General features: G+C 41.4%; 1 protein-coding gene across 5 annotated transcripts in view; it reads left to right on the plus strand.

The window, feature by feature from the left end:
- The window catches only part of SCN8A (sodium voltage-gated channel alpha subunit 8), a 177954-nt gene that overhangs the window by 50613 nt on the left and 99360 nt on the right, over positions 1-27981 (plus strand). For all 5 annotated transcript variants that reach the window (XM_067009311.1, XM_067009312.1, XM_067009314.1 and 2 more), the window contains exon 2: positions 10479-10808. In XM_067009311.1, the coding sequence (XP_066865412.1) occupies positions 10533-10808 (276 nt within the window). In that variant the 5' untranslated portion in view covers positions 10479-10532. The remainder of the gene's footprint in view (positions 1-10478; positions 10809-27981) is intronic.

Consider the following 27981-nt stretch of genomic DNA (forward strand, 5'->3'; position numbering starts at 1 on the left):
TGACAGAGTAGAAAATTGGCAGCCTAGAATCTAGTTGTCACTGGAGGAAGGAGGGGCCCAGGGAGTGGGGACAGTGTAAACTCTGTGCATCTGGCTGCATTTCTCTCTTCTCCTGTGATAAGAGCCGCCCACCTTCCTCCCAGTGCAGTGCTGCTCTGCTGGCTAATTCCAAATGAGCTATATATCAACATGCAGAGACTGGCTGGCAGTCCTCAGAGTCTAGCTGTAGTTCTATACAAAGCTGCTTCTCTCCTTTTAGTTCTTGTGGTTAAGTCTTTCCCTTGAACTTCAGGACCACCTGTCTACTGCCTATTCAGAATCTCCATTTGGATGTACCAAAGCGACTCAAAAGTGAAGTCATTACCGTAAACCCCAGAGCTGTGCATCACATCTTATTCCCTGTCTCTGAATTTTACTACCTTGCATCCATTGCCCACAGCAAAAATCTGGGCCCCTTTCTTGATTTTCCTTCTACCTTACCTCCCACTTCAGTTAGTCGACATTCCGTTCTGTACATCAGAACGGAATTGCTGCTGCCTGGCTCAGGCCGTCATTTTCTCTCAGCTGAATTGCTACAACAGTCTTCTCACCTGGTCATCTTCTCTCTGATCTTGTTCCTCCCCCACCTCATCTCCTCACTGCCTGCCTCATTCTTTACACTGTAGCCAGAATAATCTTCCTAAAGTGTAACTTTGATCAAGTCATTCAGACCTTCAGTATCTCCTTATTGCCTTCAGGATAAAACCCAAACCACTTGCCATGATAATGACTTTGCCCCCCTGATGTGGCACCTGTTTACCTGTTAGTTAATTTTCTAAAGACCACTTACACTGAACTGTTTGCAGTACCTAAGGGGCTTGATCTCCCTTGTCTGTGGTCTTTTGTATATGCTATATTTTCTTCCTGCAAAGCTCTATCCATTTTCCTGCCATCTTGTACGTCACCAGCTTCAGGCTTTAGCTAAGATGTCACTTTCTTCAGGAAACCTTCCCTGATCTCCCTGATTAGGTGTCTTGCTTGTATTTGTCTGTAGAAGCCCATTTTACTTTACTGGATTTATCATACTGTACTTTGCCTGTTTATTTGTCTTCTACCCCCAGAAGACTTTTAAAGGTCCCTGAAGGCAAGGAGCTATACTGATCATGAGTACAGTTTCTGGCATATAGTAGGGACACAGTAAATGCTTCAGTTTTTTTCTCTTTAAATAAATTGTGGTAAAATATACATAATATAAAAATTTCCTTTTTAACCATTTAAATGTACAATTCAGTGGTATTGAGTACATTCACATTGTTGTGCAACCATCACTACTATCCATCTCCAGAACTTTTTCATCATCCCAAACTGAAACTCTGTACCCATTAAACAATAACTCCCCCATTGCTCCTTCCCCCCAGCTCCTGGTAACCACTGTTCTACTTTTTGTCTCTATTCATTTGACTATAGGCACCACTTATAAGTGGAATCATACAATATTTGGCCTTTTGTGTCTGGTTTATTTCACTTAGCATAATGTCTTCTTCAAGGTTCATCCATGTTGTAGCATATGTCAGAATTTCCTTCCTTTTTTTTTTTTTTTGTGCTAGACGGGCCTCTCACTGTTGTGGCCTCTCCCGTTGCGGAGCATAGCCTCCGTACGCGCAGGCTCAGCGGCCATGGCTCACGGGCCCAGCCGATCCGCGGCATGTGGGATCTTCCCGGACCGGGGCACGAACCCGTGTCCCCTGCATCGGCAGGCGGATTCTCAACCACTGTGCCACCAGGGAAGCCCTTCCTTCCCTTTTAAGGCTGAATAATATTCCGTTGTATGTATATGGCACATTTTATTTATCCATTCATCTGTCCGTTGATATTTGTTTTGATTCCACCTTTTCGCTATTGTGAATAATGCTGCTGTGAACAAGGGTGTACAAATATCTGTTTGAGTCCCTGCTTCCAGTTCTTTTGGGTATGTACCTAAAAGTGGGATTGCTGAATCTTATGGCAATTCTGTGTTTAATTTTTTGAGGGAGCGCCATACTGTTTTCCATAGCAGCACAAGAGTTCCAATTTCTCCACATTCTCCAACAGTTGTTATTTTCTGTTTTGTTTCATTTTATAATAGCCATCCTAACGAGTGTGAAGTGGTGTCTCATTGGGGTTTTGATTTCCATTTCCCTAATGATTAGTGAGCATTAGTTGAGCTTCTTTATATGTGGTTATTGGCCATTTGTATATCTTCTTTGGAGAATGTTTATTCAAGTCTTTGACCATTATTTATTTATTTATTTTTAAATTTATTTATTTATGGCTGCATTGGGTCTTCGTTGCTGCCCGCAGGCCTTCTCAAGTTGCGGCGAGTGGGGGCTACTCTTCATCTGCGGTGTGTGGACTTCTCATTGTGGTGGCTTCTCTTTGTTGCAGAGCACGGGCTCTAGGTGCTCGGGCTTCAGTAGTTGTGGCACGTGGCCTCAGCAGCTGTGGCTCGAGGGCTCCAGAGCGCAGGCTCAGTAGTTGTGGCACACTGGCTTAGTTGTTCCACGGCATGTGGGATCTTCCCGGACCAGGGCTCGAACCTGTGTCCCCTGCATTTGCAGGTGGATTCTTAACCACTGCACCACCCAGGAAGTCCTGACCATTTTTTAAATTAGGTTTTTTGTTGTTGTTTTTGTTGTTGTAGGAATTCTTTATATATTCTGAGTATTAATCCCTTATGAAATACATGATTTGCAAATATTTTCTCTCATTCTGCGGGTTGCCTTTTCGCTCTCTTGATAGTGTCCTTTGCAGAAAAGTTTTTAATTTTGATGATGTGCAATATATCTATTTTTTTCTTTTATTTCTGTGCTTTTGGTGTCATATGCAAGAAATCATTGCCAAATCCAATTTCGTGAAGCTTTTCCCCTATGTTTTCTTCTAAGAATTTTATAATTTTAGCTCTTACATTTAGATATTTGATCCATTTTGAGTTAATTTTTGTATACGGTATAATAAGGTGAGAGTCCAACTTCATTCTTTTGCATTGAGTATCTGATTTTCCCAGTGCCATTTGTTGAAGACTGTTCTTTCCCCCACTGAATGGCCTTGGCACCTTTTTGAAAATCACTTGACCGTATATGTGAGGATTTGTTTCTATGCTCTCTAATGTATTATTCCATTGGTCTATATGTCTGTCTTTATGCCAGTACCACACTGCTTTGGTTAGTGTATCTTTGTAGTAATTTTTGATATCAGAAAATATGAGTCCTCCAATTTGTTCTTTTTTAAGTCTGAGACAAGTTTTTAATACTACTAGCTATTTGATCCTCCTCCTAACATTTTTTGTGTACCCCCACCTATAGTGTTTCCCTTAACAACTCCTCCTAGATGACTTCTCTCCTTCATCTCCATCATAACCTCACCCCAGTGCCTGTTTTCTTTCCCTCCTCCACCCCCTTTTCCTTAATTTAGAGTCATCTTTATTTGTGTGTGTTCAAGCCACAACTGACATTTTAAGATCTTAAAACTCCTGGGTGACCAACAGAAGGGGGCCCTAATCATCGATTTCTCCCAACTTTGAGTCTGGTTCAATCTCTTCCAGAATTCTCAGGGCTAAAAGTCACATTTATTATGATGGATGAGGTGCATTGCCTAAGAGACTGTGTGGCATAGAGAAAAAGCATTATATTGGAGGCCAAGAGACCTGTGCCCTAGCTCTGCATCTGTCACCGCTTAGCAGTTAGACAACTCAGCCTCTGTTACTTAACTTACTGTTAAATTTTCTTATCTGTAAAGTTAAGGAAAGTTGGACTAGATGGTCTCTAAATTCCTTCTAAATCTAAAAAGTTTATTTTTAGTCCTCAGAAGGAGGAGGAATTTAAGCTGGTTTTAGAGATGAATGGAATTTAGATGAGAAGGAGAGAAAGACTTCAGGAGATTTAAAATAGGAAAATGAAAGTGTTTAGGAGTCAACGAAAACAACGGTGACCATTTATTAAGTGATGCTGGGTCAATTGGAGACCCATGTAGAAAAAAAAATGAACCTTGACCCTATCTCGCACAATATTCAAAAATCGGTTCCAGATTATATGAAGTCTAAATAAGAAAGGTAAAACAAAAAAGCTTCTAGAAGAAAATTTAGGCTAATAGCTGCATGACTTTGGGATAAACAAAGATTTCTTATAACGACAACAACAAAAAAAAACATGAATGGGAAGATTGATAGTTTGGATTTCAGTAAAATTAAGAACTACTTTTTATCAAAAGACACCATTAAGAAAGTAAAAAGGAGAAAAATATTTGAAATATATCTGACAAAAGACTTGTATGGGGAATGTGCAAAGAACTCCCACAAATCAATAAGAAAATGCAGATGACTCTAGAAAAAAGTGGGCAAAGATTTAAACTGGCATTCCACAAAGGAGGATTTCTAAATGGGCAATAAACATATGAAAAGGTGCTCAGTGTCCTCAGAGAAAAGCAAATTAAAACTCCAGTGAGCTAACAAACACATGGAAAAATGCTCAACATAATTAGTCATTAGAAAAATGCAAATCAAAACCACAGTGAGATACCACTTCACACCCACTAAGATGGCTGTTAAAAAAAATAATAATGAAAGGAAAATATGTGTTGGCTAAGATGTAAAGAAATTGGAACCTTGCTTATATTGCTGGTGAGAGTGCAAAGTGGTTTAGCCTCTGTGGAAAAACAATTTGGCATTTCCTCAAAACATAAAGCTTAGAGTTACCATGTGACCCTGCAGTTCCACTCCTACGTGTATACTTAAAAGAATTAAAAACAGGGACTAAGGGACTTCCCTGGCGGTCCAGTGTTTGGGACTTTGCCTTCCAATGCAGGGGGTGAGGGTTGGATACCTGGTCGGGGACCTGGGAGCTGGGGTCCCACACGCCTCACAGCCGAAGAGCCAAGATTGTGGCAAGTTCAATAAAGACTTTAGAAATGGTCCACATCAGGGCCTCCCTGGTGGCACAGTGGTTGAGAACCCGCCTGCCAACGCAGGGGACCTGGGTTTGAGCCCTGGCCCGGGAAGATCCCACGTGCCACAGAGCAACTCAGCCCATGCGCCACAACTACTGAGCCTGCGCTCTAGAGCCTGTGAGCCACAACTACTGAAGCCCGAGTGCCTAGAGCTTGTGCTCTGCAACAAGAGAAGCCACCGCAACGAGAAGCCCTTGCACCGCAATGAAGAGTAGACCCTGCTCGCCGCAACTAGAGAAAGCCCACGCGCAGCAATGAAGACCCACTGCAGCCAAAAATAAATAAATAAATTTTTTTTAAAAAGAAAAGAAATGGTTCACATACAAAAAAACCAGGGACGAACTAAAATAAGTTCATGTGCATGCACTGTTGACAATAGCCAAGAATTGGAAAGACCTCCCCCCTCAGTCGTTCCTCAGTGGTTGGATGAATAAACAGATTATGATACCGACATATATTGAAACATTATTCATCCATAGAAAGGAGTGAAGAACTAATACATGCTATAATGAGGATGATAGAAGCCAAACATGAAAGGTTACATACTGTATGATTCCATGTATATGAATTTCTGGAATAGATCAATCAATAGATTATAAAGACAGAACACAGCCTGATGAGTGCCAGGAGCTGGGGGGTAGGGAGGGTCGGGGTCAGGTGGGTGCAGGGGAGAGGAATGGAGAGAAACTGATTAACGGGTAAAGGGTTTTACTTTGGAGTGATGGAAATGTTTTGGAACTAGATAGAGGTGGTAGTTGCAGTATGTTGTGAATGTACTAATGGCCACTGAGTTATTCTCTTTAAAATGGTTAATTCCACCTCAGTAAATTTTGTAAAAACCATGAGCTATCACTATATATATGCTCACTAGAATGGGTAAACATTAAGAGGGCTGTCATTTCCAAGTGTTGGTGAGGATGTGGAGTAACTGGAACCCTCTTATCTTGCTGGTTGGAAGTATCACTAAAGCTAAATAAATGTATGCTCTCTTCTGAGCCCAGCATTCCACTCCTGCCTATATGCTGGAAAGAGAAGAGCACATATGGCCACCAACAGGCATGCACAAAAAGGTACTTAGCAGCTTTCATTCATAATAGCCTGAAACTATAAACAACCTAAATGTCTAGCAAAGTAGAATGGGTAAATAAATTGTATGTTCATACATGGAATACCACAGAGCAATAAAAAGAATGAACTACTGCTACACACACAGTAAAGATGAATTTCACAGAAATAATGTTGAATGAAAGAAGCCAGATTTTGAAGAGTATATTTTATCTTCTGCTAAGGCCAAACTAATCTGTGGTGCTAGATGTCAGAATAGCTTTTGCTGGGCAGGGATGGTTGTGGTGGTCTTTGATGGGGGAGCTCAAGAGAGCCATCTGGGGTGCTGGAGACATATCTTCTGTATCTTGATCTAAGTGGTGGTTACACAGGTGTGTACATATTACAAACTAATCTGTGCACTTAAGATTCGTATACACTTTATTGTTCTACCTTTAAAAAAATACTAGAAAATTAAAACAAAAAGCAGTCGCCAGAGTAGATGTTCTTGCAGGGAAGCAGTAGAACAGAATGTTTGTGAAGTATAAGGTTGTAGATGAATATCTGAGAAGTGTAAGGTCGTAGAAAGCCTTGAATGGCAGAAGTTTGGATTCTGTTCTGTAAGTCCAGTAGCTTCGAGGGAGGAAGATGACATAATAGAAGCAGAGTTTTTAGGGAAACAGATCTTTGGAGATGTGCCTGGTGGGCTGAGGACGTCCACAGGTGGGAGGCTATTGCAGTAGGACCTGAATTAGGTTGAAAATGGAAACTGAAGGAGGAAAAATTAGTGAGGCTGGTGACTGGTTGGGCAAGGACAGCAAAGGATGATGGGGCAAAGATGACTGAAGGTCCATGCCAGATGGCTGGAAAAACGATGGTCCCGATCACAGAATTAAGAAAGCCAAGTGGAGGACTCTGTCTTGGAGGTAAAAAGATGAGTGGTTTTAAATGCTTTAATTGTGAAGTGGTGACAGGCAGTTGTGGGGCTCAGAAGAGCAATCAGGGCTGGTGATAGAAATCTGAAAATCACCCACATGCAGATTATTTTGAGTAGATGAGATCCCTAAAAGAAGGAGTGATGCAGAGAGATTGCAGAAAACCAGCCCTTAGAGAAGAAAAAGGTGGTAGGGGAGGAACCAGGATAGAACAGGATATCAGAAGAGAACCAGGATGGCTTAAGCCAAATGAAGAGAGAGTGGGGGGGATGAAGATGTAAAGGGAGAAAATACAGAAGTAGGAGAGGAAAAGTAAAGATTGAGAATGTGATGGAGACCCATGATCATTGAGGGAACCTGGTCTTGGAGAAGGCAGCAGGAAAGGAAACAAAGGCAGAGGCAAAGGCAGAGGACTTAGCCTAGGATGGCTTTACCTTTGAAGAGCCCAGGTGTGTACAGTCAGGTTACAAGAATTTGTCAGCATCTGCAGTGACTTCCTCTTGCAGTATTCTCTGTCCTCTAAGTAGCGTGACCCAGAGGGTGACCCAGGGTTGAGGATGAGTGTGGCTGTGGGAACCAAGGAGTCCCAAGTATTTGGACCAATTATGGGTTCCAAGCATAATCGTACTCTCTGTGAGAAGAATACAAAAGAAGTTTAACACACCACTCATGCCCCTAGGGATTCATATGGTGCAGTTGGACAATGACTGAGAGCCAAAGCAAGTGTGAATAAGATGTCTTGAACCCTGACTTTGTCATTTTCTAGCTGTGTAACTTTGACCAAGCTCCGTTAGGACTCTCTGCCTCTTCTTCCTCATCTGTTAAAAGGGGATAATAATAATATCTACCTCATAGGTTATTCTGGAGATGAAATGAGTTAATGCAAGCAAGGTGCTTGGAACAATACCTGAAACGTAGCAAGTATGTGATAAATGCTAGCTAGCTAAGAGATCACGATAAAGCCGTAGGAGTTCACAAGGGGAAAATAATAAGGGCTGGAGCTGATGGGAAGATTCTTCGGAGGAGTAGGGATTTATGGGAGGCAATTCAGGGACCGATGAAGAGGAAAGGAGTTTTAGGTTTGGGGGAAACAATGGGAGTAAAGTCTTAGATCAGTAGAACCATTGGCATTTGCGTGTGATTTACTTGAAGCAGACTGTTCCTGTTGGGGAGTAGTGGGAGTCGGGCTGGGACAGGCAGAGGGGTAACTGATATTTGTCAGAATAAAAGAAGTATGAGTTGGGGGAGTCGGAGCTCCTGTGTGTTTTTCCCCGGCCCTGTGACTTTGGGCACATTGCCTCATCTCTTCAGACTCCAAGTTTCCTAATTCTTGTTTGTTTTTGTTTGTTTGTTTGTTTGTTTTTCCGGTATGCGGGCCTCTCACCGTTGTGGCCTCTCCCGTTGCGGAGCACAGGCTCCGGACGCGCAGGCTCAGCGGCCATGGCTCACGGGCCCAGCCGCTCCGCGGCATGTGGGATCTTCCCAGACCGGGCCACGAACCCGTGTCCCCTGCATCGTCAGGCGGATTCTCAACCACTGCGCCACCAGGGAAGCCCCCCTAATTCTTAAAATGAAATGGACTGGATCTATAAAATCCCTCGCAGCTCTAGAATCGCACGCCTCATACATGAAAAGGATTTCTTCGACCCCATCCTCTGAGGAATGGTGTTTTGTGTGTGTGCAGCATGGAGCTGACTTGTGGTTCTGGCCTCGTCAGTGCCAGGCTGTAACCGAGTGAGCTGATCAGCCCATGTGGGTGCCACACACTGCCTTTTGCAGCCGTCACCACCACGGGAAAAATCTGGGCTCTCTGCGGGTGTACTTACGAAAAGAGCCCTTGGGTATCTCACTCCCAAATTATTTAGAGCCAACTCTACTACTGTTCTCTTAAGGAGCCTCAGGTTTTATGGATGCTTGCCTTGGAGTGGACCCTGAGGGCTAACTGGAGGGAAAGAACTGTTTTTAGCCTTTAAAAAAATTTCCCAGATTGTCTTTGTGAAGCTCATAAAACGAAAGGAAGAAGCGGCACCACCAGCACCAGATGAACTGCGGGGGGGGGGGGGGGGGAACCCCAAAGCTTTCATGGGAGACCCACATTGTTTTGACATTAGGGAGCCCCCTGTTCCAAGGTGTGTATTTCAATAACCTAGGACTCTGTATAAACATGAATGAAAATGGGCTTTTCAAATACCATGCTTAGAAGTCTTTGGCTCTAGTATGGCACTACTTCAGTTTCTCTGTTTAGAAAGGAATTTGGTTTGTGATTCAGTTCTCACTTCCTGTCCTTCTGGCGTGAGCCCCACTCAGGGGCCTTTCTGCTGTCGTTCACCCTGCAGTGCTTCAGGGCTCTTGCATCAGAGGAAGGTCTATAAGATTCCTCTCCCATTTGCTTTTCCTGTTGCTGAGTGGGAGGTACGGAGAGCAATATCTGCCCTGTCCATGAAGAAAAGCGCTTTGTGTTTGTCCTTGGCATGAGCTTGGTCATCAGAGCAGGTACTTCTGGACTTTTATACCGGATGGATTTTACAAACCTCGGTGAACTGAAAAACTACTTGAAACAGAAGAACCAAAGCGAATAGAAGCATTTCTATCTATATTTTTGTGCCTCCTAAGTTTTGAAGGGTTTAGTGTTTTCAGAAACTGAAATTTGAAAAGAGTGACAGTTTACCCTTGTGTTGTCCTTGGAAAAAGAGTGTTTCTTTAGGGAGCAGAGTTCTAGGAAAGGAAGATGACTTGAGCATATAAGGATTCCAAAGCTAATAGGTGCCTCTCGGTCATGTTAAACATACCTTATTCATTTAGAATAGAAATTACTTGAGGGTATGGAATATATATATTTTTAATGTTATCTATAAAAAAATCACTTTATTTTTTATTGAAGTATAGTTGCTATACAATATTATATAAGTTACAGGTGTACAATATAGTGATTCACAATTTTTAAAGATAATATTCCATTTATAGTTATTATAAAATATTGGCTATATTCCCCATATATGTTGTACAATAGATCCTTGTAGCCTATTTTATACCTAATAGTTTGTACCTCTTAATCCCTTTATTGCCCCTCTCCTCCTTCCCTTTCCCCACTGGTAACCACTAGTTTGTTTTCTATATCTGTGTCTGTTTCTTTTTTGTTACATTCACTAGTTTTTGCTGTATTTTCTAGATTCCACATATAAGTGATATCATACAGTATTTGTCTTTGACTTATTTCACTAAGCATAGAGGGTATGGAATATATCTTGTAGCTGTACATGGTTACTAACTGTGAGCTGCATCTAAGTCAATAATAAAAACTAGCAATTCAGGAGACTCCCATGTTTTGATCACCTTGGCTGCTCATTCCCCTGAGGGGTGGTTATGGACATTGCCTCATCCATTCATGCCACAGACTTTCTGAAGAGAAAAATAACCATGTCATGGAAGAAACTATATGTTGCGAAGGTTGTGAATAAAGGTTGAGAGTGAGATGGTTTGGTCTGGCCTCTTTTTAGAGCAGCGATTGATTAATGCTGTCTGTGTTGCTGTTTCTTCCAGAGCTGACCTGTCCGGGACGCAGCATAACTAACGAAGCTGCTGCAGGATGAGAAGATGGCAGCGCGGCTGCTCGCACCACCAGGCCCTGATAGTTTCAAGCCTTTCACTCCTGAGTCACTGGCAAACATTGAGAGGCGCATTGCTGAGAGCAAGCTCAAGAAACCGCCAAAGGCCGATGGCAGTCATCGGGAAGATGATGAGGACAGCAAGCCCAAGCCAAACAGTGACCTGGAAGCAGGGAAGAGTTTGCCTTTCATCTATGGGGACATCCCACAAGGCCTGGTTGCGGTTCCCCTGGAGGACTTTGACCCATACTATTTGACGCAGAAAGTGAGTTGGAGGAGGAGGAGCAGAGCTTCAGATACCCCTTTCCTAACAGGCTTAGGGGAGATGGGGAGAAAGAGCTGTGTCTTTGCCAGAGTTTGGATAAGTAGTTAGCCTTTTGTTTCAGTTCCAGTTTACGGCAATTCTTTTTTGGTTTAATTGCTGCTAAGGGTCATTTATGGGTCTTGGCACTTTTCAGTCTGTTAATAAGACTTCTGATTTTGGCTCCTTTTTCTAATTTGACAGTAGAAAATAATTGATTAAAAAAAGGGGGGACATAAATGAAATGGGACTGTTTAATAGAGTACAACAAAGATGGCATAGTAAGAGGTGGCGCAGCCCTGTAGAATCTTGCTCACACATTCAGAATTCTATCTTTAAATGTAAAGATGATGTTATTATTGCAGCATCAACAGAGCCTGTTGTTAATATAATGGAGATGATGGCTTTGTATGCTTACCTAGCCCCCTTTGTGACATTAGATCATAGCCTTTGGGGACAGGAATAGAATAGAGTAAACCAAACTGGGCCAATGAGGAGACCAGGTCTGTAGCCTTGTTACACAGTTGTCTGGATTCAGCGAGCACTGATTCTTACATAGAGTCAATTCTGTTACTCCTGCTAAGTAAGAAGCATGAGTGAAAGAAATACCAATCTTCATTTCGCCAAGAGTTTCAAATTTCCCTACAAATGTTTGACCAAACCTTGGGTTTCTTTCTCACGATTATCTTTTGAAACTAGGTAACAGGGAAAGAAGCAGAGCCCCCAGTTAATCCAGTGGCCAAGTAATTAGCCATTGAATACTGAAGACTGACATCAGATACCATTATAGGGATCCCCCATTTGACAGATGTCATTTAAAGAATTAAATCCATAGGTGTTTCCAGATGAAGGGTGAAAAGGCTTTGTGTAATTATATATTTACAAATATAAAGCTTAACTAAACTGCCTTTATTAACAAAACTGTCTTATAAACTGCCCTTAACTAAATTGCCTTCTAGTCTTTCAGTTATGGAAGAAATTTCTGTTTCTTTGTCTTAATAATGGGACAGAAGTAAGACTTGAGGCGAATAGATCTCTTGATTTAGCTATAGTTGTGGGGGCATCTTAGGTCTGAATGGCAAAACTAGTTTAAGACGTTGTCTACATAAAATGGCCCTTCACCCATGTACTTCTGTTGCAGCTCAGAGCAGCTACGTAATAGGAAAAAGTAGAATCAGTAGCCTGTAACTTCCACTGCGAAATTTAGAATATTTAAGGAACAAAACATATGATATAAAGAAAAGTAGACTAGAAGTAAGAAATCCTCACTCTACCATAATTCACCATGTTTATTATTTATAGTTTCCTTCCTAAGTATGTGTATTTTTCAAGCTACCACAAATAGTTCATGGGAAAAGAAAGTAGTAGATAAAGAAAAAAAATCTTCTCAAAACTAGTTCATGTCCTTTAGCAAGTCATTTCACCTCTCTGGGCCTAAATTTCTCATGTAGAAATTGAGAAGTTGGACAAGACTTCTAAGGACGTTTTCAAATGTCAGATTCCGGGGCTAAGTAAGTTTCCATAAACTGTCATTGATTTCCTCACTTACTTATCCTTTTTAAAAAATCTAACTATTTAATCTGGGCCTTTGCTGAATGGGGGTAGGCGGGTGAGGAAGGAGACAAGGTTTTAACTTTCTGGGTTAGTGAATAAGGGAACATGGAATCTTGCGCTGTTTTTAAAAAAATATTTCATTGATTGTAAAATTTTGAAATATTTTAAGATATATTTCCCTCCTCTTTCCTGCCCTTGCATCCTTAGTCTTAGTAGAGGTAAAAAGAAATAACGAAACACAGAGTTTAGGTCGTGCCTACTTAGATAAGTTTGGCCAACTGGTGTAACTTTTTCAGAAAATACTCTTATGGCAATAAGCAGATAGGTAAAGCCCTTTGGACTCTGGCCTTTCAGGTGCCTGAAACCTCTTTGCTTTTATTTGAACTATGTTTTTCTAACTCAGGTGCAAATTAAACTTCCTTTTCTAAACCTGACTAATACATGAAAAATGTAGAGAGCTATTCATTGTCAGAGCCTAGTTTTTCCTTTGCTTGCCTTTTTCCCTGATTCCTGCCTTATAGACAGCCTCTTTCCATTCCCAATGCCTTAGATTTCAGTGCTCCTAGCTTGGGAGTGAGGACCCAAAGAGTGGTCTCTGGCCCTAATGGGTACTCTTTTTTGGGTAGGCCAGATGTTGATGGCACTGGCTCTTCATGATAGAAATTCTGACTTCAGCCTTTGGCCTTACCACAAGGGTAAATAGTTTGTGGAAAGGATAACTCTAATTGTATTCTTTAAATTCTTTTTTTTAAAAAAAAAAAAACTGAAATATACCACCATGCAGAAAAATTCATAAAACATAAATGCTTAGCTTAATGATTATTACAAGCAAACGAACACCTATGACGAGAAAGAACATTAGTAGCACTTCAAGGTATTATTTGTATTTTTAAATAAAGGGTTTTTCAGTTGATTAAAAATAATGTGCTTGTTCAAGTTCACTTGCATATCTTCACTGGCATTACTAATACATCTTACTAACTAGGGCTTTCACTGGGCCAAATTAGCGAGGTCTCCCCTACAAGGAAGCACGCTGGGAATCAACCCACATATCGAAATATCCTGAGAGTAGAAAGGACTTTAAGAGGACATTCCTTTCCATTTGTTTTTCAAGGGCTGCCTTAAATAATTCTTGCAAAGTAGAATTTCTTTTCTTCGCTTAATGGTACAAGTGGGTTTCTTTATTTTTTCCTCATAGGTCTCATTTTCTACCTGATTGATCATTTTTGTGACTCTCATAGAAACTGGTTTCTCATTTCCTTCTCTCTTTATTTTAGAGGATGAAAGAAAACTAGTTCTCTGTTAGTAAAGTTCTGGTTTCATCCCGTTGCGGATTTCACACTGTCTAGGGACACAGGGTCAGAAAACATGTGTATCACATTTTCAAGATACCATTGTACCAGCTGGTGCTGGTTTGAGCTATCATAAACTTCTTGGTGGTGTCTATATTGCATTTTACCCGACTTTCCCAGATGGTCCCCAGAACAATCCAGATCATCCTCTCTTTGGATTATCTCAGAACTCCCAGTGCTACAACATTTTCCTTGCTTCTTGGTACTTTGTTCAAATGTCTCCATTCTTCGACTTTCTTGTTTTTCGAGTGTCATCTGAAAATAATTGAATTTACAGGACATTTAGACTTTTAAATTTATTTAATTTTTAAAATAGGTAATATATTTACATGGTTAAAAATTCAATAAAAGGTATTCAGTAAAGAAGATATTGAGTAAAAAGTCTCCCCTTTACACCTCTCTCTCATCAGCCCACTTCCTGCCTCTCTGCCACAGGTAACCATTGTTAGTAGTATCTTCCAGAGTTTCTTTATACTGTATATGTACAAGCAAAAACAAATAGGTATTTTAGGAACTTGAACTGTCCTGAATGCCTTTGCTCTTGGTTTTCTTTCTACTATTTTCTTAAGCCAGTTGAAGTCTTAATTTTGGTATTTGTTTTCCCTTCTTTCATACTATGGAATCTTAAGTTTTATCAGGGTAAATTCTCGGTTCATTTCTCCCCTTCCACATGCTTTTTGGTAAATCAAATCAAGGATTTCTCTATTGCTCAAAGTGCCTTTCTATCTTTACTACAAAATCTACTCTCCAATGCTTAATAGTAACTTGTTGAATTTTAAATGGCTGTGTTTAGTCCTAAGAACTGTCTTAAGTGGGGCAGCAAGTAAGTCAGTGGATTAAATTGAAAGAAGGCCTTCAGAGTTGGCTCCTACCCTTTTTCCTGTTTCTTAAAACCAGTAATTGTTATTGGTGTCCTTTTTGTTCAGTGTATATGCCCTCTCATAAGAAAGCCCTATAGGGCTTCCCTGGTGGCACAGTGCTTGAGAATCTATCTGCCTGCTGATGCAGGGGACATGGGTTTGTGCCCTGGTCCGGGAAGATCCCATATGCCGCGGAGCGGCTGGGCCCATGAGCCATGGCCGCTGAGCCTGTGAGTCCGGAGCCTGTGCTCCGCAACGGGAGAGGCCACAACAGTGAGAGGCCTGCGTACCACAAAAAAAATAAATAAAAAAAAAAGAAAGCCCTATAAACAAAAATCCAAATTACAGGATTGATTATATTCCTTTAAATTGGGCACATACCTATTGCATTAAAAAATTACATATGGTTTCCCAAAGTTCATTTTACCTTCAAGTTTTCATGTCTGTCTTTTCCTGCAAATTGGAGTCAACCTAGAATCAAAGAAAATTAGAATATGGTAGCCTTAGACATCATCTAGTTCAGCCTCCTCATTTTATAAATTTAATAAGGTGAAATGCTTTGTCAAAAGTATTTACGAACACCTCCTGGCTCTCAGTTTGTTACAACATATTTCTAGTTTTCCACTTTTCTAATTTTTCACTGATTGATCCTCAGCCTCGGTTGGCTCAGTTCTTCTGAAGTGGGGCATGCAGATACGGAGAGAGAAAAAAACCCTGCCTTTTCAGTCACATCCCTGATAATCCCTGTGGTTTAATAACCCTTCTTAGGATGGGTCCTAAGAAATGCAGTGCTTCTGGGGGAAAGGATGGCATTTGTATTAGTTCCAGTATTTTACCCTCTCAAGTGAAGGAGCTCTGAGTAGTCTAGCAGCCTGGACAACTTGTTCCAGAGACATGGGCTCAGTATCAATACTGCTACCACTGTTCAGCTGGACATGTAATTTGGAGGGAATTTACTTAACCTCTTCACATATTTTTGCTTTTTAAAGGAAGGTTATTTCTTAGCCCCTGCCAACCCCCCAGTCTACCAGCAGAATAACATAGTGAAAAGAGCACCTAACTGGGAATAGAAAAACCTCATTTTAGTTCTGCCATTGCCTCTTGTCTGCCCTTGGCCAAATCACTTAAATTCTCTGGGCTTCAAATTTCCTTATCTACAATATATGCAAGGTAAGAGTTGCGCTTATGTCGATATCTTTCTAATTGTATTTCGCGTATTATGCCTATCACATATTATGTTTTAGCTGTTGCAAACTATTCTGTTTCCCTGGTGTCGCCTGCCTTCTGGTCTCCATCCGGTTCTTTTGGAATATGCTCTGTCCTTTAACTTCACCTTTTGACACTCTACCCATTTGTCTAGGCCTAGCCCTGAGGCCTCTTCTTCCTTATAGCCTAACTTGATTGTTTACATTGGAACGGATTCCTCCTCCTGAATTTCTATAATACATTAAGATCCCAGCCCTAAGAAGTGGGTTTTAGTTGTAACTCAGGTTAGGTATGGCAGGGCACCCTGTTCCCAGCAATGTTTAGAATCTTCTTCTTACTTCCCTAATATTAATGTCATCAGCTTCCTCAAATGAAGAACTCTTAAGTCTCTCTCTCTCTCTCTCTCTCTCTCTCTCTCTCTCTCTCTCTCTCTCTCACACACACACACACACACACACACACACACACACACACAGGTGCCGCATGCATGCATGCCCATGACCTCCTGGCAGAAAACCTTTGCTGAATATAGTTTCATACACTTTTAACAGGTGTGCAGAGTGGAGACAGGCTATTAAAGGAGAGTTTATGTTCATTAGGTGTGATTTGAAGTATTGCTAATGAAGTGTTGAATTGCCTGTTGTTGCACAGTAGGCCTAGATGCTGCTTTCTGTTTTGAGTGAATATTAGATGTTTTAAAACTAGATGTTTTATTTTGTTTTAAAAAACCGTTTTGCAACAATGTAAAAAAAAACAAAATGTTTCCATTGTTTTATTCACCAAATCAAATTGAGGCAAATGCTTGTGAGCAAAGGTGAGGAAGGCCATTCTCAGGGTGGTGGGTTAAGGAAGTGCGTGGTATGGGGTTCTTTTCCATTCTCCAAGTATCATTATCTAGAGGAAAAGGAATTTAATTAAACAATCTTAAATCAGATTCCTCTTCTATAGCCTTAGCAATAGACCAGGAGTTGGGAAACCTTATTTCTGATCCCATTTCCACCTAATTCTAGATGATCTTGGGCATGTCACTTAACCATTCAGCATCTCAGTCTCCCTCATATAGAAAATTAAGATTATGCTAATAGCTAATATCCCACCTATTCTACAGTGTTGTTGTGAAGATTATATCTTGCCTATACTCTACAAAACAAAACAGCCTATTGTGCTAGCCCGCCTTCATTTTTCTCCGTTATACACCTAGCATATATTTATTTGTTTATTGTTCATTCTCTTGTATGCTCATTAACTGGAGCAGTGCGTGCCCTGTAGTAAGTGTTCAATCCATATTTGTTGAATGAATGAGTCAATCTTATGAGATAATTCCTGTGGAAACACTGTGTACTTTTCTAAGTGCTTTGAACATGAAAGGTGACGTTATGATTTTTTTTTTTCCTAATGAAAAGTTTTCCCATCTACCAAAATGAATGGAACTCTAGGGGGGAAAAAGACTGATTATCAATACATCTTAGTTTCCTTTAGGGGCTGAGAAATTAGATCAAGAAATGGGTTTCCTGACATTTTAGGGGATTTTCGGAGAGCTGAATTACTGTTGGTAAGTGCCACCGGTCTTAACTCTTCTCTTGTAGAACCTTAGAATTAACAGGGACTTTATCAAAGACCATTAGGTAATAGCCTCTACCTAGTGCTCTTCTTGATTTATTGGTATCAAGTCTTTATTATACAAAGGATGTTATTTCCTGAATATTCGAAGTTGTTCTACCTTTAGGTAGTCATGTCTACCTTTATTAAATGTTTTGCTTCTTTCTCGTCTGTGGGAGTTGTGTTACCCTCCCTGTATTAACCTACTATAAAGAAAATGAGAGAAGCTGACGTGGGGTATATACCAGTTTGGGTTGTCTCATATAAAATATGGTCCATTTATTCAACAAATACTTCTTGAGTACTTCCTATGTGTGAGACCTTGGGGGTATTGGGCTCTCTTGGGGGAAACACAGATTAATAAAGTCCATTTTTGACCCTTACATAGCTTATAACATGGTAGTGTGTAGGGTGGTATCACTTTTGACAAGGGGGCCTCAGAAAGGGCCTTACTATTTCATAGTAGGCATAATATTTGCATTTTAGGAAAGAGAGATAGACTGAAACACTCTAGGCAGAAAGAACAATATAAACAAAGGTTCAGAAACAAGGGCATAGGACAATGTAAGAGAAAGCTAAATAGTCTAATTTGATTGGAATTTGGGGAGTTGGGTGATGAGTCTGGGAAGGGAGTGCTGGAGCCAAGTCATGGAGGACTTACAGTGTTAGACTGAGAGGTCTGGTCTTCACTTGATAAGCAATAGAGAACTACTGAAGCCTTTTTTAAAAAAAATAAATTTATTTATTTATTTATTTATGGCTGCGTTGGGTCTTCGTTGCTGCACATGGGCTTTTCTCTAGTTGCGGCGAGTGGGGGCTACTCTTCCTTGTGGTGCACGGGCTTCTCATTGCAGTGGCTTCTCTTGTTGCGGAGCACAGGCTGTAGGCACGTGGGCTTCAGTAGCTGTGGCTCATGGGCTCTAGCATGCAGGCTCAGTAGTTGTGCATGGGCTTAGTTGCTCCGCGGCATGTGGGATCTTCCCGGACCAGGGCTCGAACCCGTGTCCCCTGCATTGGCAGGCAGATTCTCAACCACTGTGCCACCAGGGAGGCCCTACTGAAGGCTTTTGAATGGGAGTAAGGATATGTGATCAAAGTTGTGTTTTGAGGAGGTGAATGTGGCAGTGATGTGTAGGATAAACCAGAGGGAAAGAGAACTGGGACGGAGCGACCGGCTAGGAAGTAGTGAGGGTCTGAACTGTGGTGGTGGAAGTGAAAAGTAAGGGGAATAGGTGAAGTCAGAAGTGATGTGTAGAGATAAATTGATAGGAATTTGTGATTGATTGTAGAAGCTTAAGGAAAGAGTTGAGCATTCAGTCCTTCACTTGATAATTTGATCAATTGTTATTGAGTGTTTTCTTTATACCCAGGTTCTGTTCCATACCCTTGGGAACAAAGCAGGCAAGCTCTATATACCACTCCTGGAAGTTAGTTTTTGTTGGGGAGACAGATAATAGACAAGTAAAGAAATAAAGTTATTACAGATAACAATAGGTACATTTATGAATTTAATATAGTCCAGGTACCTTAAAGATTGTGGTGCTCTAACTTGGTACAGAGACCCAAACTTGGAGAATGCAGAAGAGCCAAATACTACATGCTCTCTTAAATATTCAGTGTCTTAAATACGCTTTTAGCAAGTACTAAATTATAATCTTTAAAAGGACCCATACCACAGATATTGAGTTGTTTAAAAGCCAGTATTGTCACTCCACTGAGTTTGCCAATCTTAGATTTTTACATAGGCAGGAGTTCAATACATTTCAACATTAGTGTGAGCTACAGGGGCACCTGTAGATAAACCTAGCATTTTCCCCAGAAAAGAACCTCAGGTCTTCTCTAGTCCTTGTACAAGTCCTAATTTGAAGTTCCAAGGTTCTGAGCCACATAGCATATAAGAGACAACTTTTACCTGAATTCTTGGGTGTGTATTATTAGCTAATCACCTGAGCCATAACATTACGCTGACTGGTAATTTTAGGAATTAATTTCTGATGGTTTCTCCAGGGTGTAGTTTATGAAATCTTTTTATTCTATTAAGAATTAACCTGTTGGAGAATTCCCTGGTGGCGCAGTGGTTAAGAATCTGCCTGACAATGCAGGGGACACGGGTTCGAGCCCTGGTCCAGGAGGATCCCACATGCCGTGGAGCAACTAAGCCTGTGTGCCACAGCTACTGAGCCTGTGTGCCACAACTACAGAAGCCCGCATGCCTAGAGCCCGTGCTCTGCAACAAGAGAAGCCACTGCAATGAGAAGCCCATGTACCACAACGAAGAGTAGCCCCCGTTCACCGCAGCTAGAGAAAGCCCACGTGCAGCAACGAAGACCCAACGCAGCCAAAAATTAAAAATAAATAAATTTATTTTTTTTAAAAGAATTAACCTGTTGAATGGGATATTTAGTAATGACCATATAAATGTTGGAGGATTCTCAAGATTACAGTGATATTGATCATCTTCTCACTATAGTTAGCCATATTTTAAATCCATTCTTAGTAAAAGAGAGTAAGACTGTGACATCATTATACAGGGAATGCTTCTCTTATTGATTGATTCCAAATTCACACGAGTTGTAAATTCTTTATATATAACCCTATTTGACATGATTCAAGATTAGGATTTCCCCATTATATGGCATTTTCTGTCAACTGATTCTAGCAAAATTTTTGATACCTGCTCTGAAGAGGTACTCCTGTTCCAGACACTTTGAGTCTACAAAGTTTGGCCTATGGAATGAAGTTTGAATAAAATATTCCTCTCATTTCAGAGGATAAGGTTCCCAACCCATGTGCTGCTCAATGTCAGTCCCTCTCCCTGTGCCTTTGAGCCTGTCCATGCCTCCCAACCTATGCCTCCCAACCTTCTCTAGCACTTCACTCTCTCAGTTATCCCCTCTCTTTTCTGTACTTTCTATCTTTCCCTTTCACAGTGGTTCTTCCCCTCACCCTATAAACATACTAAAAGCCTCTCCCATCTTGATGAACCCACACTTGACCCCATATGTCCAGCAGGTATAATCTCTCTTCTCATGCCATTAAAGCTTTTAAAGAGTAGCCGTTGCTCACCCTCACCACCGACACATCTCCCACCCACTCCTCCATCCTTGCGGCTGACTGTGCATCCTCCCCCCTCTACTGGCATTCTCAATATAAGATCCTCCAGGATCTCAAATTGCCAAATCTAATGGACTTTTTTTCAGTTCTTATCTCACTGAACCTCTCTGCTGTATTTGACACTGTTTATTACTCCCTGATTCTTGCAGTTCTTCACTTCCTTGGCCTAATTCTCTTTACATCTCGGACTGTTCCTTCTCTTTCCTTCATTTCTTACACCTTTCCTTTAAATGTTGACATTCCCACGGGTTCAGTCCTTGGCCTGTGTTCCTCTCCTTTGGCAAATTCTCCCTGGCTGATCTCATCCATTCTCTCACTACTCTTGAATCTGTATCTCCAGCCTAGAGCACTCCTTAAATATTCAGTGTCTTGCCAGGCATCTCTATCTGGACTTCCCATAGGTAACTCAGTGTATTCAAAATTGAACTCCTTTTCTCCCCTCAAACCTACTTATTTCATCTGCTACTTTAGTTGAGGATACCACCCAAATTCTAAGTATCATTATTGACTCTCCAATTTTCTGCAGTCCTTGAGGATCACTTAGGGAGCTATCAGTGAATGTTGCACATTTTTACAAGTAAGAAAAAATTGTGGCTCAGAAATGTTAATTTGCTGCCGAAATTCCCTCACCTAGCGTGTGGTAGAGCCAGGTTTCAGTTCCCAGGATATGTGAATTTAATGCTCATGGTCTTTCTACCGTATCACGCTATCTCTATAGAGTATATTGCAGGATGATTTTGGGGTTTTGTTTTTTACTATCGTTTTTAGATCATTTCTGTCATTTTACACTGCTTCAATATGAATATAATATGGGTATTTTTTAGTTCATTTGTTTCATATCATATCTTCAGCATGGTATCTAAGATGTAGAAAAGATGAGAAGACTTTTCAAACTAAAATTAATGAATGTTTATGGGTGGATGAGCTAAAGAGTGGAAAAGGTCAATTAGACACCTAGCATAAAGTTGGATATAGTTATAAGTTAGTTGATTTTAGCTGCATCATTGCCTCATGACTAAGAGATTTATTCATACATTCAACAAATACGTACGAACTGTCTACCTTGTACCAGATGGGGATCGTATTACATCTTCTGCTTGCTAAGCTAAGAAAGTCACAGTAGTTGGAGATATACCCCTGCCTTTAAGGATCTCAGGGTCCAGTGAGAGTTACTGATGTATAAACAGAATGACAATACTATGTTAAGTGCTCTAACAGAACTGTTGTGGGAACACACAGGAAGGAAGGATAATTCTGTTTGAGAGAGTTGAATGGAGAGGAGGTGATATTTGAGCTGTACCTTGAAGTATTAAAGTATGGTTAAAAAACATTTCATCTGTTAAAGAGAAGAAAGAGTAGTTTGTATAAAGAACAGTACATGAAAAGACAGAGAGACATGCAAAACGTTGAAGTGTTTAAAACCATGAGTTTCATTGTGACTGGAGCATGGGCCTTGGTTTGGTAAGAAGGGAGATAAAGGAGAGAAGCAGGTTGGATCCCACTGTGTGCATTCAGCCGTTTTTCTTTTTGTTTTCTTTCTCCTGCTTCCAGAGTTCTCAGGTCTGAAATAACCTCTGGGGCCCATTTTGAGCCAGTGCAGCTGTACTGTGACTTTGGTCCTAGTGACTTTGGACTCTTGGTCTAGCTTATGCACAAGTGTCCTACTGGTGTATGTCAAGTATGTGAATACTAAGTAAGTTGAATATTAGCCCTTAGTCCCCTCCTGCTACCCCACCTGTGGTGCCAAGGAGCGGAAGGAGCAGCAGCGATCTGTGTGACAGCAGCAGCATTATCATAGTCGCATTTGTTGAGTCCTTCCTCTGTGCCAGGCACTGTACTAAGGACTTTTTGTGAATTTTCACTTAATCCTCATAATCTGATAAGGTAGGTACTATCAATCATTATCACTATTTTATCAATAAGAAAACTTAGCCTTAGCAACCTAAGTTAGTTGCCTAAAATCATGACAGCTAATAATCAATGGAGCTGGGCCTTGAATCCAGGTCTGTGGCCTCAAAGCCTCAAAACCACTCTGCTCTGCTGCTTTCTAAGAGAAAGGAGAGTGAGAATAAATTCTAGAATATGAGTACAGGGAAGAGAGGCATTAACATGCTTTCCATAATAAACCTGCCTTTTGCTTTACCCTAGAGCAGCTGCAGGCTGGGTACCCCCCAAGAGGGTAAGGGGGAAGGAGATCAAAAGCAAACTCATATCGAAGGACAGTGAGGAGGGGTGGCCATGTAGGAGGTTCAGAGCCGCCCTGCCTTGGGGAACAACAGCACGCTGTTTCGGAGCTGAAGCAGCTGCTGTTCTGCCAGGTGTGGCTTCCTGGGACCAGGATGTGGGCAGGAAGGGGGCGTCAGCTGCTCCAGATGTGGGTTGGAGGGCATGGAGTTACAAGGTCAAACCAAATGAGGAAGTGTATGCAGAAGCAGTGGGAAACAGCAAAGCCACAGACAGATGGAGTGCTAGCATTATCTGCATCGAGCTTAACTTGGGAAAATACCATAAATAGCTGCTGTGAACTCTGTGGCATGTGCAAGGCCTTTTCTTTTTGCCAGAGTTAAAGGTATGAAGTAAAGAAGATTTCTTCATTGGTCTGAGGTTTGGACCAGATGACCTGGTGTGCTGCAAAGAGTTCAGGACTGGAAGCCAGGAAACCTGGACTCTGAGGAACCCTTCTATTCCTGTTCCCACCTCTGTGGTGTCAGCTTGGGCAGAGCGCTATGTGCTTGCTTTCTTATCTGTAAAGTGAGGAGTTAGATTTGATAAGTAGTTTTGAAGCTTTTTAAAAATTGCAGTGTTGTTGATAATTAAGTGTAGGCTTTGGGGCTTCCCTGGTGGCACAGTGGTTAAGAATCCGCCACTGCGGAACATGCAGGGAACACGGGTTCAAGCCCTGGTCTGGAAAGATCCCACATGCCGCAGAGCAACTAAGCCCGTGCGCCGCAACTACTGAGCCTGCACTGTAGAGCCCACGAGCCACAACTACCGAAACCTGTGCGCCTAGAGCCCATGCTCCACAACAAGAGAAGCCCCCACTCGCCGCAACTAGAGGAAGCCTGTGCACAGCAACGAAGACCCAACGCAGTCAAAAATAAGATAAATAAAATAAATAAATTTATAAAGAAAAAAGGAATAGGCTTTGGAGTTAGACTGCCTTGGTTCAGTTCTAAGTTTTACCACTAAACCACTTTGTGGTCTTGTTACAATTTCATCATCTATAAAATGTACCTACCTCATCAAGTGGTTGCTGTGAGACAGGTATTGTAAAAGGCATCTCAGTAGAGTGCCTGCCACATAGTACCTGCTTAATACATGCTAAATGTTATTATTTCTTCAAATAGACTCATAGGAACAATTTTTTTTTTTTTTTTCTGTACGCGGGCCTCTCACTGCTGCGGCCTCTCCCGTTGCGGAGCACAGGCTCCGGACGCGCAGGCTCAGCGGCCATGGCTCACGGGCCCAGCCGCTCCGCGGCATGTGGGATCTTCCCGGACCGGGGCACGAACCCGTGTCACCTGCATCGGCAGGCGGACTCTCAACCACTGCGCCACCAGGGAAGCCCAGGAACAATTATTAATGAATAAAAGGAATATAAATATGGGATTTAGAGGTCTCTCTTGCTCACTCCTCAGTGTAGTGGAATAGAGACTTGGAAGATGAGGGCTTTAAATATATAGTTCAAACAGAAGTGTAAGCCTAAATGAAAAAAAAAATTTGCCTGTGTCCTGATGTCCTGCTTTTTAGTTCAATATTTCTAAGCTGGGTACCAGGACACACGTACTCTGGAAATTCAGGCCAGTTGTGCCTTTGCTGGAGCCTTTCCTGGGACACATTGGGACTATAATTGTAATTTTACTTGAGGGACCCACTGAGCAGATTAGCATTAAGAAAGGCATTAGGACTCCTTTTCAACAGGGTGTCGTCATTTTGACAGTGCAGGTCATTTATTTCTGAACAGCTTCCTAGTCTGAGGTAGAATCTGTTTAGATTTAGCATTAAGTTTTTCTGCATTAAAACAGGGGAAATTTGAAAGGACATTTATTTGTTGCCTGCTGTATTAGCTGTATAGTTACTTAGAAGCGAATGCCAAAAACTGTAGCCATTGATTAGTGGACGACTGGCTACTGCTCTTATCACTGTTATAGCTGTTTTTCGGATCAGCTATATTTGTATTATTATTGGGTAGACGAGTACGTCTCTGTGCATGCACACTCTGAAACCAATAGGCAGAGAGGATTTGCCCCCGTAGAAGGTACCGGAATTAAGAATTTATAGTTAGGCAGGAAAGAGCTAAGAACTACTGTAAGTCAAATTAGCTAGTTGCCTGGTTCAGAAGAGGTACATAGGTCTGGGAGAAAAAGGTATATATATATATATATATATATATATATATATTAGGTTTAGCAGGCAAGAATTTAAGGCTAGAAGTCAGCTAAAAATGAGAGGGCCAGGCAATTCCAGAAGTCAAAACAGTTAGGATCTAGGGTCCAAACCCTGGGAGATAGTCATAAATCAGTGTCATAACAGTTATAGCCAGATGGAGCCAAAGGATATTGGTTCCCAGCTGCCCCCTTGTAGATGAGCTCAATCCCTGAGCCCCTAGGTGTTCGTTATAGCCAGAAGGTCATCAGATGCCTGCGGGTTACCTTCGCCCCAATTGAAATGATGACCTCTCAGGGGAGGGAGAACTTGGTTGGGTGGAGAACTGCTCTCCTGCGCCTTGTGTCCCACAGCAAACCAGGAGCTGGGTAATAAGCCTTTCCCTAAGAAGCTTTCTGTTCTGTGATCTGCTCCACCCCTGCATTGAGTACTCTTCTCTGAAATGTCCTTTCATGTTTTACTCACCCTTTATTACTTTAATTTATACATTTTGTATGGCTAAAAAACTTAACCCAGTCCTGGGGTGAGGGTGGGAAAATGCTCATGAGTTGGCTGCATGCAGTACTTTGGTACCTGTGCGCGTTTATTGTATTGTGTTTGCAGTGTGCTAGGATTTGTTTGGCATGAATATGAATGAGCTCGTACCTGGCCTTGCACAATGTTCCTGCTCCTTATCGGAGACTGAGGAGAGTATCTCTTACCCTGCCTTAGCAATGGCAAAGCTCCTCCATCGTGTGCTCCAGGCCCCACGTTGCTAATTAGAAATGGAAAGCCTGTGCTTTTCAGAAGGCTCGTCTTGTGCTGGCATGACACATCTATTAATGCTCCATGCCGTGACTTGTGAAGAGCTGCTCCACCGCTCTGCATGGGCCTTGTGCTCACACACACTCAGTGGCTGTTGTTATAAACTGATGTTTTCCCTTGGGCCATAAACCACAATTCAATTTCAATTTCCCTTTTAACTCGTTTACTTCACAAAGATCTAATTTAAGACAGAGTAGGTAGAATATTATTGGACTTCATGGGTACCAAGTAAGTGACTGTTGCCTAAGAAATATTCTCGTAAGAATCCAAAGCTTGCTGTCCTTCCCATTCCTCCTGACCTTTAAAGGATCTGGTGTTGGGGCACAGTATCGAATAAGGGACGAATCTCCTTTTCTGGATTCTTACCAGCAGCTTAACAGTGATTACTGAGATTTAAATCAGCCATGTGTATGACTTTAAAATGCTTTTGTATATATATTCTTAAAAGTCAACCCGTCACCAGTCATCCCTATCCATTCTCTCTCCCATAGTCACTGTTCTGCTAAGAACAGGGGGTATAAGTAGGGGATATAGGGCAGGGAAAAAGCAGCCTGTGGTACAGCTCTGTCTGGTACACTTCTGCCCCATGCTGCCCCCTGCCCACATAAGTATAGTTGTCGGGATAGTATTAAGCACTGTTGACCGTGGACTTGACAGAGTTTCAGTTGAAGCAGCAAAATAAATAACTCAGGAGAGTTCTACCAAGATGGAATGTGAAGGAATGAATAATAGTAGGTTTCCTCCTCAAAAGTACGGTTTGCTGCTTTGTTGCACTTAATATTGGATGCTTCTGTGTATTTTGTAAATTGTAGACTCACAGATGTCAGAGCTGGAAAGGGCCTGGGCACGCCCATCAGGCAGCCCCCTCTCTCACGTTAGAGATGAGGAAAATGAGATCCAGAGAGCTACAGGGGCTCCCCCAGGTCATATAGCCAGGTAGAGGCAGGTGAAGAAGGACAACCTATGTGTTTTAATACCTGACAGGTGATGTGGCAGTTCTCAAATCCTGATGAGCACAGATTCCTCTGCAGCTGGTTTATCAGAACCTCTGAGGTGGGACTTGTGAATCTGCTTTTTTTAAAAAAAAAAGCTAATCAGATCATTCTTAAGCAACCAGTCTGGTTTAGGTCAGAACGGTGTTAGTATATAACAAGGATTAGCCAACCTTGACCCCTGGCCCAGATCAGCTCTGCCATTTGCTTTCGTACAGCCCATGAGTTAAGAAGGGTTTTCACGGGACTTCCCTGGCGGTCCAGTGGTTAGGACTCTGTGCTTCCACTGCAGGAGGCACAGGTTCCATCCCTGGTTGGGGAACTAAGATCCCACAAGCCTCATGGTGTGGCTTTAAAAAAAAAAAAAAAAAAAAAAAAAAGGTTTCCACATTTTTAAAGGGTTGGGGAAAAGTCAAGAGCATAATAATATTTTGTGATATGTGAAAATTTTATGAAATTAAAATTTCCTTGTCTGTAAATAAAGTTTTATTTGAACACAGCCACTCTTATTTGTTTACATATTGTCTGTGGTTACTTTTGCACCTACAATGGCAGGTGGTTGCGACAGGGACTGTATGGCCCATAGAACGTATAATATTTGCTATCTGACCCTTTTACAAAAACGGTTTGCTGACCCCTGATATATATTATTCTATCTCTCAGATAAGCACTGCAAGCTCCAGTGTTAAAAGGAGATTCCTAAGCTTTGAGAACTTGTGTTGGTCCAAACAGCATCTTGCTTTGTGCAAAAGATGAAGTTTGAAAAACTGCATATGAATTAAGCATATGTAAATCTAATTATTTTAACAATAAAGTATGTTTTATTGTAATACAACTTGCTGCTTGAAGTATGGAGGATTCACCTTCGTTTCTGGAGGTTTAGTGTAAGCTAGATGTTTATTTCTCTTTGAATAGGAAAAATATCTCCTGTTTTTATACTTGATAAAGATAGAGGGTGTAAATATTTAGAAAGGATTGATGATAAACTATTCTGTGTGCAGTATTCAGTATCCAAATTAATTATGAGATTTCTACTTCACACATAAAATGTCCATAAGGAGGCCTTTATACCTACAACACCATCATTTTAAAATTCACTAAAAAGACCTAGTTTCCCCTCAGGCTCATCAATCTCTTTCTTGCCAACTCAGCACTGTACTCATTCAGAATCCTAGCTACCTCCTAGTTTTTCTTCAACCAAGGCCTAACAACTTCAGTTTCTTAACGTCTTCCTTTTCCCTCACCTCAGACATACAAGCATTTGTTCAGT

This window comes from Kogia breviceps, chromosome 12 (assembly GCF_026419965.1).
Source record: "Kogia breviceps isolate mKogBre1 chromosome 12, mKogBre1 haplotype 1, whole genome shotgun sequence".
NCBI classification, from domain to species: Eukaryota; Metazoa; Chordata; class Mammalia; order Artiodactyla; family Physeteridae; genus Kogia; species Kogia breviceps.